Raw genomic sequence first — 10,373 nt, forward strand, 5'->3', positions numbered from 1 at the left:
TTCTCTTTTTCTAGAAACATTTTCAAAGGAGATTTCCAAGACCAAATAAGACCTCTAGTTCTCACCAAGATACAAGTTAACCAACTAGGAAAACGAGTCTTCTTCACTTTTGCAATTTGGATATGTGGTACCCCTTATGTAATTTCAGATTGTGGTAACCCTACTACAATTTTAGACTGTGGTAAGCCTAGTATAATTTCAGACTGTGGTAAGCCTAGTGCAATTTTGGATTGAGATAATCCTTCTATAATTTCAAACTGTGGTAACTCTACTACAATTTCGGACTGTCGTAACCCTACTGCAATTTCAAACTCGGATAACCTTTCTGCAATTTTGGGTTTCCAAGATATCTCAATTTCTTTGACCTGAGAAAATCTCTTATTGTTTTGGTTTAGGAGCATATTCTTTGTCGTCTGTTCTTCTTTCTTCTTATAAACGAACTGCAAATGTCATATCTCCAAATGAGTCTAAGTTTCCTCCTTTGAATACTTGTTTCCACGTGACATAATGAAGTCGACTTGTACAACTTCTCTAGGCCAACTTGAACAGTGGTCCTAAGGCAGACTTAATCTGGAGAACATACTTAGACACTTCTACAAAATATTTTTTTCTTTGATCAAATGCCCAAATGGGTTTTGACTTTGAGTAAAAACACTAAAGCACACAATCGGTGCTTTGACTTAGGACCCAAATACTTTGATCATGAAACCCATGCTTTAAATAAATAATTTTTTTTACAAAAAAATCTTTTTCTTTCTTTTGACAAGTACAATAATAATTACATCATGTCATAAGCCAAATACAATTATGAAGACCAACATTAGTTACATTCTTCAAGAATAGCCAGCTAGCTCAAGTAAATAATAAATTTATGTTTTAACTAGCTCAAGGTTGGGTCCTTCAAGATCTTACCCAAGTTGTGCAGAAGTGAAAATGAAAAGAAATATACACCTTCACCCTTGATGTAGGTGATAAGGTCCTACTTGTGTTGAACTTATGGAGTTGAGATAACGCTTCTAACTAGCTAGCTTAACAAAGTGATATCTTACATTTTAACTAGCCTACATGGGAGTTCCTTAGAAGGGTTGAGATTCGGTCTATCTTGACATTTAACAAAAAATGGTTTACAAATCTTTAGTTTGGGATAAAATCCCTCAAAGTGCAAACCTCTTATTTATTTGCATTTTGAAGGATTTGATCTATCTTGATAAATTCAAAACCAAGATAAAAATGCACCATTTTATTAGGTATTTGTGTTTTGAATTGCACATATTTGCCACTTCTTAGAAGTTTGTAACATCTATTTATCTTTGAAAACTTATATACAATAATATTGAAAATTAATTCCTTACACTACAACCTTGAATTTTAGCACACACTCATCAGTTTTCTAAAAAATGATAAATTATAAAAAATAGCATCATTGTTTTCCATGCTTTAATATCACATGTCAATAATATATGTTATTATGTTTGTGAGTTTTTTTTAATATAACTATGAAAATTGGTAATTCATTGGAATAATCTACACTAATGATATTATGTTAATTATTAATCATTCACTCCCTAAATGTTTTAGGAACATTATGCGTTGTAAAATGAAGAAAAATAAATAAATAAATATAATAGGCACATGAATAAACATAAATCATGATATGTGGATCACCCAATATGAGCTATGTCTATTAAGAAATGATCAAGCCTTTTATTATATCAAATATGTGGATCACCCAATATGAGCTATGTCTATTGAGAAATGATCAAGCCTTTTATTATATCATTGGCAAACTCTTTGACATTTGTTCAGGATTTCTACCACCCAATCCAAAAACAATTAACAACACTGTTATCATGCCATTAACAACACTGTTATCATAACTTTAAATAAATTATATTATATTAAAATATCATGACAAAACCATTAGTTATCCAAACCTAAAACCCATAAACCAGGAACCAAACTATCCTAACTACCCCATGAACATCAACCGTGAAGGTACATAAGGCCGTACCTACCATGAAATGAACCATTGAGATTTTACTTTTGCAAAGGGTGACAATACACGAATTCAAATCCGATCACGGTATTATGTCCCTCTGAGTGAACCCATCACGAATTCAATTCCCATTCACGTTATAATTTCCCCTTTAATGAACCCCACCGTCCAAGACTGTAAGATGTGCTTTTAACTTGAAACAACAATCTCGTGACACGGAATTGGATAATTTGCCACTTTGATTTTGATTTTGATTTTGTTGAAATCTCGTGACTCTAAATTTCACTAAAATCACTCCCAGAATAAAGATTGTGGGCTTTGCTTTCAGTTAGAAATACTCTCGTGACTTCAAATTTTACTGAAATCACTCCCAGGAAAAATACTGTGGGCTCTGTTTTAAGTTGAAACACTCTCGTGACACAGAATTGGATCAGGTATTTGGCTTTTTAATTTGATTTTGTTGGATTCTCGTGACAAAAACTTTCACTGAATTCATTCCCCAAACCAGAAAAAAATGGCGGGCTGTGCTTTTAGTTTGAAAAACTCGTGACACTGAATTGGATTATTAACTAATTAATTGGTTTTTTAAGTACGATTTTGTTGGATTCTGGTTTGCCTGCAATTATTCATTTTACTTTTACAAATCAATGGAATAGTTTCTAGAGCTTTTATAATTTTATGGAATAGTTTCTAAAACTTTTATAATTTTATGGAAGAGTTCCTAAAATTTTTATAAAATTTTGCCATAGTATAGTCAGACTGCTCTTTTGCCTTGAAAATAAGATTTTGGTAAAATCCGGCAGGGACTTTTGTAAATCCAAGTTATACCTGTCAAACTTTAAAATTTTGGGTGCCATTAAATTTGATGATGCTGAATCCATTTCCTCTATTAAAAACATGATTCAAACACTGTTACTGCAAGATTTTTTGAAATTTTTTATCTGGATTCTAACATTTTAACCATTCAATACCTCCGTATCCTTTTTCTAAAATAATTTTTTAAATGATATTTTCATTTTCACTTATTTATAAAAAAATATGGTTTATATGTTATTGTTTTTTTCAGTTAGGTTAAGAGTGATTAAAGTTAATCCAATGTTAAATGGAACATCCATCTACTCATTTGTCCAATACTATCCACCTATCCACAATTATCACCAAAATCCTACTTTGAAACAACCATCCGACTTGGAAACAATAGTTATAACTCCCAAAATCCTCCTCATTTGTCCAATACTATCCATCCACCTATCACCAAAGTCCTACTTTGAAGCAACAATCCTACTTATCCATCCACCTATCACCAAAGTCCTACTTTGAAGCAACAATCCTACTTGGAAACAATAGTTATAAGTCCGAAAATCCTACTTCAAACATTTAGTAACAGTTTCGAATACAATGCAATACGTTGATTGCAGAAATGTTGGGTGTCTAGATACCGACATTTACCAAACCGATGTGTTTTCTAACACCTATGTAATGTGATCTCATTTCTCAGTGACACCTTGCTATAACGACATTGCAAATACAAATTTATTCACCCACCACAGTCGCACTGGTTAAGGAATCGCGCTAAAATAGCAGAAATGAAAGCACTTGTCTTTATCCAATCTGGGAAAGTCAGCGTTGTCTCAGCGTGCTTGCAATGTGATACCTTCCAGTCCTCGGAATCAGCGAAGACCTCACTGCATGTCCTACAGAATCATGCCTTTGATTGCGCTACTTTACGGGTATACCCACTCATTATAATATTATATTTATATATTTCATGCATGTGGGATTGACTGTGTAAGCATAGACATTGGAACGGGATGCCCTCAGAGTTCATAGATCTCCCTGCCTTGCAAGACCTTGTCTATAGAATTTACAGCACCCCACTGAGACACGGCAATTTTTAAAATCCTGAACTCATCTGCACGCTTGTCTTTCTGGCTTTTTTCCGTCGGATTTCTCAGTCTGCATCGAGTTCTGGACAATTTCCCCCCTCTGTTCTCCAAATTTGTATGAAGATTGTTCATAATTGAGCATTGAATCGGGTGAATCGACATAGATGGACAGACCGGCACTCTGTCGCGGTATCCAGGCCGTTGCTGCTCCGAAGAGCCTGTAACAGCTGTCTTGAAAGCATCTGCACCTATTGGGAATCGCCCCATATAATAAAATTAGGTTCCTGTTTCTCTAACAAACCCATATGCTTTGCAGGCCTGGCATTGATTGCATGCCCACGAATCAATGAGAAAAGGATAAGGGGCACTGGATTTTCCAGGTGGGCACTTGGTTTTTAATACTAATTTGAATGATTTCATCGTATTCAGTAATTGCATATATATAGCGTTTTTCTCTGCAACAGTCGACACTACATCTCAATTCCACTGTGGATTTCTTAAAACCACTCATTTCTGCTCGAGGGTGTTTAGTTTCCAACAGCAATTTGTTAGTTCGGTACGTGAGCTCACTCCAAAAAGAACTTTTGGGTATGTTTTTCTCTTTAGGGCGGGGAACATATTGCTGCATCAGAAACCAATAAAACAGATAAAACACGCTGAATTTGGCAAGTAGAGTGCTTGGTTTTCAATACCAATCTGGAACAAACATGCGTCGTTGTATATTTAATACAAGTATATTCTGGAAGTAACAGAACCCTACTAAAGAGTCCGGGAATCATGACTATCCATTAAAAGTCCATGAATAAGAGTTAACAGGTTCTGGATTTTTGCTGGGAGGATTTTTGTTTTGGTAGTTGGGTTTTCCATGGGGGTGGCAGAGGAGGTTGTTTTCAAAAAGGGTGCCAGTGATAAAAAGGATTCTTCATGGATGGCATCATATTCTAAACTCAATTTTTTCTTCCAGCTGCTGAGGTCCTTGAAGTACAGGAGGAGGAAGAGCAGTGGACGGCTGATGAGTGTTCCGGCATTAGAATCTGAGGATATCCCACATATATCAGAGATATCCGAGGATCTACAGGAGCAGAATGAAATTAGTCCAGATGTGAACTTTAATGAAGAGACACAGCAAAAGGATTGCCCACCCGTTGGAACTTGCAGTTTAGTGAATGGGGAGAAGAACAGGGACCATGGATCAGCCCTGCGACATGCGGTGAAACAGTTACACTTCGGTAGCCTTGATGAGAAATGCAAAGCAGCTATTGAGATTCAGAGATTGGCTAAGGAGAATGTGAAGACGAGGAAATCTCTTTCTCTCTTAGGGGTCGTCCCCTCTCTGGTGGCTATGCTGAGTTCACCTGTTCCTGATCATTGTCATGCTTCGCTTCAAGCTCTCATTGAACTTGCAAGTGGAAATTACACGTAAGTTATCGCAGTTTGCAACAGAATGATAATGTTTCCCCTTTAAGAGATTAATTCCTTTTTCTTTTTTGGGGATTTCAAGGATATATACCATTTTCTGTTTTATCAAGATCATAATTTGTACAGAACATTTGGATTAGATGGTTGTAGAAAAGTTTGCAACATTAATTTCAAGGAAATAGAGATTTTTGATGCCCTGTTTTGCACATATTTATCAAATAAATCAACAGATTTAATTTTTTCTTGAACCAGTTTGGTTTAATGAAGCTTAGGAAACAGTTCCTGTGTCGTTTAACCAGATAGGCAGTGTCTGTGTTATAGAAGTTGCATGATAAGGTTCCAATGGACTTAATACGTTTCCACTGAAGGACTTTGTTCATCAAACAAAGTGAAGACATATGTAGCAGGGATACTTTTTAGAATGTTCTAATTCAGGAACAGTGATGGCCTTGAAATAAGTAGCTTGATTTGTAAAATTAGGAAAATGCACGGCATAAATCCAAATGATGAATATTAGTCCTAAAACAATCTCTGTGCGGTAGAAGAATTATAACCTTAATGCTGTCCTGGTCATACCCTTTTTTTCATTTTTGCGATGTGTTCTGAGATGAACCCTGAAGCCTAGCTTATTGTTTTACTTGTGATGAACAGAAATAAGAGCCTGATTATTGATGCTGGAGCAGTAGATAAGCTGGCAAAGCTCGTGGGTACATCTGATTCAGAATTACAGGAGAAGATTGCCATTCTCCTGCTAGCGCTTTCGGCTGTTGACAAGAACAAGTCAATAATAGGTTCGTCTGCCATGCTCCCTGCATTGGTTTGCATGTTGGAATCTGGTACCGATAAAGGGAAAATGGCTTCTCTAGCAGCTCTCTACAATTTATCTACTTGCCTGGATAATGTTGACAGCATATTGGCAAAAGGAGCAGTCGAACCCCTCTTGAAGATGGCACAATCAATGAAGACAGGAGAGAGAGCTCTTGGGATCCTAGGGAACCTAGTAATGACAAAATCAGGAAGGCAGGCAATGGAAAGTAGCGCAAACATGCCAAAATGCTTGATTGATATCCTGGGTTGGGAAAACAGTCCCAGATGCCAGGAACTGGCTGTCTATATAGTGATGCTTTTAACACACCGGAGCTTGATTCAGAGGAAGGTCATGAAGCAAGAAGGAATAATCCCTGCTCTCTTGGAGCTTGCTTTGTTGGGCACTACTCTTGCCCAGAAGAGAGCTATGAGAATATTACAGTGGCTTAGAGATGACAAACAAGGTGCAATGATGCCTGTTTCTGGCCCTGTTACCTCTAGAGCAGGGGAGCCAAGAAGAGAATCTAGTTCTCCAGAGAAAATATCCGAAATGGAAGAGAACAAGAGAGCCATAAAAAATATGGTTAAGAAGAGCTTGGAATGGAACATGGATCATATTGTAAAACGAGCAGATGTGTCCTCTACATGTGTGGATTCTTCAACAAGGCTGAAGTCTCTGATAAGCAGCTCTAGTTCAAAAAGTCTTCCCTACTAGTGAAACAATTTGTCTCTTCAAAATTTATCTTTTTTGTAAAAACGTTCACCATAGGAGCAACGTCTAGATAATAGACACCTCGTCTTCTTCAATGAGTTCTGTATTGAAGCTACATCCTTCAACTGGGTCCTAGTTTTCTAGCTGCACTAGACGAATGTCAGAATAATATAATCTACTACAGAGGTCATCAAATAACATGAATCCCTACTGGTTATTCAATGTGCATTGGAGGAATATATTTACTGGTTAACTACGGGGTTGGCATTAAAGGATAAGTCATCATCTGTGTACAATTTACCCATAATGTTTTGACAAAGAGGATATATATATATATAGATGAATGCCATGTAATATAAATTCAGTGATTATAAGATCACTAATAGATGGATTGTTGAAGACTCTTCCAATATGATATTGCTGTTTTCTATTTATGATCTCTTGATATTAAGGGAAAACGAATATAAAATGATGATGATACTAATTTAGATGAATGTCACGTAATATTCATTCAATGATTACAAGATCACTAACAGATGAAATTGTGTAGAAAAGTCTTCAAATATCATATTGTAGTTTTCTGTTTGCGTTCTTATATTGATAAGAAGGCAAAAGGTTGGAAAGGTACAACATCATGTTTAGAATGTAGTTTTCTGTTTATCTCTTTTGCAGCAGTTTAACGAGAAGATTTTTAAGCCTTTGGTGAGAAATTGGGAAAATCCTAGTGGTAAGTTATTGGGTTTGCATAATCTCAGCACTTTAGAGGTTTTCCAGGGTACTAGATTGATTTCTGTATTCAAATAATTTGTTGGGTTTGTACAATCTGAGTGCACTACATATTTTCCAAAACATTGAATTTATTTTTGCATTCAAATATACAATTTAAATTATGAAATAGTAGTATCTCACCAAGAATAGAATCTTGTTGAATGAAGTAACAAGATTCCAGCAGAAAAAGTAAAAAATTAGCCTATTAGACTGTTTCTATCTCTTTATATGGTAACAAGGGCAAAAGGTTAGGAAGATGCAACCTCATGTTTTCTATCTCAATAAAAAATTTGTAGTTTTCTATTTTTTTTTTTAACCATGGTGAACAAGATTCCAGCGGAAAAAGTAAAATATTAGCGTATTAGACTGTTTCGATCTCTTTATATGGTAAAAAGGGCGAAAAGTTAGAAAAATGCAACATCATGTTTTCTATCTCAATAAAAAATTTGGAGTTTTATATTTCAATTTTTGTTTTAACCATGGTGAATTCGTAATTCTTTGGATTAATTTAGGGAATGTTTAGGATCAACCTTCGTGGTTACCTTATAACACTAAGAGTACAGCCAGCATCCTGCAAGCCAGATATACCAGATCTTATAAATTAGCAAGAGCCCGAGACTCACGAATAAAGAGAGTCTACTCCTAGAGCCAAGAGCATAGCAAACCATATACTCAATAGGATTTGAACGGCGGTCTAGTTGCTTTACCTAACAAAACTTACAATTAAACCACATATCACTGTATTTTCTATTGCAATTTTTATACTAACTTCATCGGTAATGCATTAACATTACAGATCAGCTTGGTGGTAAGTACTTCATAGTGGAGTGAACCCCCTCAATTAATTGGCAATGATGGATGATATCATTTTGCAGAGGGTTTAATTTTTAGAGAACCTTAAATGTTTTATGAATCACATTATTGGAATCGGGTTATAAATGATTGGTGGGAATTACAATTTTTATTACTGAATTTGCATTTTTATTACATACAGTTTAAAAAAAAATCCATATTACACATTTATTGTACAATTATAACAATGGGTATTTATGGTTCCAACCATTTTTTCTAAGTTTTTAATTAAAGTTATCTAAAAATGATTAGAAAAAGAAATGTAAAAAAAATTAAATTTAACATATTTAGACGGTCATAACTCTTATTTCCAAGTTTATCACATAATTCCCTTAAGGTGATGGGAAGCAAATTAAAATTGGCCTGGACGCTATTAAAGGCTTGAATGGTTGTCACCTCTTTCCTTTCTCGATCATTTCCTCTCTTAGCTCTCGGGGATTGGTCTCCTTTCAAGCTTGTGGGAATGGCCTCGTTCCACTGGCATTGCTGATTCATGGCCTCATGCGTGGCAGATTGGATTGCTGGACTCTGGAGGGCATGTCTACGGATTGGGAATGTGACCGCTCCCTCTTTTGTATGGCTGGCATTAGGATTTCACAGGGGCAAGACAAACTGGTGTGGGTTCGACACATTCTTAACAACAAAATTCCGGTCAAAGGAGTTTATGCTCATATCACGTCGACCTCTCGCTGTCTTTCTTTAAATGTACCTCCCTTTTTTGGCAGTGGAATGTCATACACAATCGTATTGACTTGGGATAACCTGATTAAGAGGGGATTTATGGGTCCTGGCATATGCTCTCTTTATAGGTGGAATTCAGACAACTGCAATCACCTTTTCCTCAGCTGTCCTGTGGCTGTTGAGATTTGGGTGGAGGTCTCTTCTCTTCTGGGTGTTTCCTATATCGTTGATGCAGTCTCTATACATGATTGCATTAATCTATAGAACAATAGAGCGAAAGCTTATAGATCTGTCCCTCTCTATGTTATATGTGGGATTTGGAGGGCCAGGAATGCTCTAATTTTCGAGGATAGGTTCCCTGTGATCAAGGTGGTTGCGTTGAATATTGTGGCCTTGTTTCAAGAAATTGGTCCATGGGTGCCGAAATCCTCTCCTCGATCCATCTCATTTGTGGAGTTGGATGGGAGCTTCCCCATTTGCTCTTTCGATGGGGCTCCCTCAGATGGAGATTGTGGCTGTGGTGTAGCCCTTTACATTGATCCCGACACAATTTTTCAGTTTTTCTGGTATGGACTCAGGGGTGATAATTGCAGGATTGAGCTGTTAGCGATGTGGGGGGCTCTCCAGTTTTCTTATTAACTTGGGTTAGACAAGCTTTTGATCATGGGCGATTCTCTTATTATGATTAAGTGGGCATTGGGTCAATGCTCCCTTGATGTTCCTGTACTCTGTACTCTGTAGTTGGATGCAGCAGATCAGGCACATCATCCCCTCTTTCCGGAGGTTTCTTTTCAGCATGTTTTTCGGGAGCAAAATTTGGAGGCTAACGCTCCCTCTAAGCTTGGCCTCTCCCTCTGCCCTGGCTTTTTGTTCTTTGAAAAATTATCTTCTGCCCAGAGTAATGGGGTTGGTTTTTTTGAACTTTAGTTCCTATTTTCTGATGTTGGTTAATAGTCTCTCTGTCGGCTGGTTTTTGGCGGACTCTGTTCTCTTTCGGTATGGGTTGTCCCCTTTCTGCTGGGGGATTGATCTTTGGTTTCGGTACTCATATGTATTTGGTTTGCAGACTCATTTTGGTTTCGAGATTGTTCTTTGTAATTGGTTTGCAGATATGTTTTGGTTTTTCTGATCAAGATCTGACAGAGATTGCCACACTAGATTGTAAAACTTTCTTTATATGAATGAAGGGTCCGCTTTTTTCGTCCCGGGGGGACATTGTATTTAAAAATTATACCCGTTTAAATTTTTCGCC

At 36.7% G+C, this 10,373-nt stretch overlaps 1 protein-coding gene across 2 annotated transcripts; it reads left to right on the forward strand.

Annotated features, from left to right (window-relative positions):
• Positions 1-3,575: 3,575 nt before the first annotated feature.
• LOC149162687 (U-box domain-containing protein 45-like) lies at positions 3,576-7,232 on the forward strand. 2 transcript variants are annotated; one of them, XM_089437343.1, is made up of 3 exons: positions 3,576-4,262; positions 4,847-5,301; positions 5,953-7,232. In XM_089437343.1, exons 2-3 carry the CDS (start codon positions 4,895-4,897, stop codon positions 6,821-6,823), a joined length of 1,278 nt encoding a protein of 425 aa, XP_089293469.1. In that variant the 5' UTR covers positions 3,576-4,262; positions 4,847-4,894; the 3' UTR covers positions 6,824-7,232. The 2 variants fall into 2 exon arrangements, with proteins under 2 accessions (XP_089293469.1, XP_089293468.1); XM_089437342.1 differs by having other exon boundaries at positions 3,576-5,301.
• The last annotated feature ends 3,141 nt before the right edge of the window (positions 7,233-10,373 follow it).

The sequence above is a fragment of the Pinus tabuliformis genome, chromosome 5_2 (assembly GCF_031772625.1).
Source record: "Pinus tabuliformis cultivar Carrire ecotype Pingquan chromosome 5_2, CPIR1, whole genome shotgun sequence".
NCBI classification, from domain to species: domain Eukaryota; kingdom Viridiplantae; phylum Streptophyta; class Pinopsida; order Pinales; family Pinaceae; genus Pinus; species Pinus tabuliformis.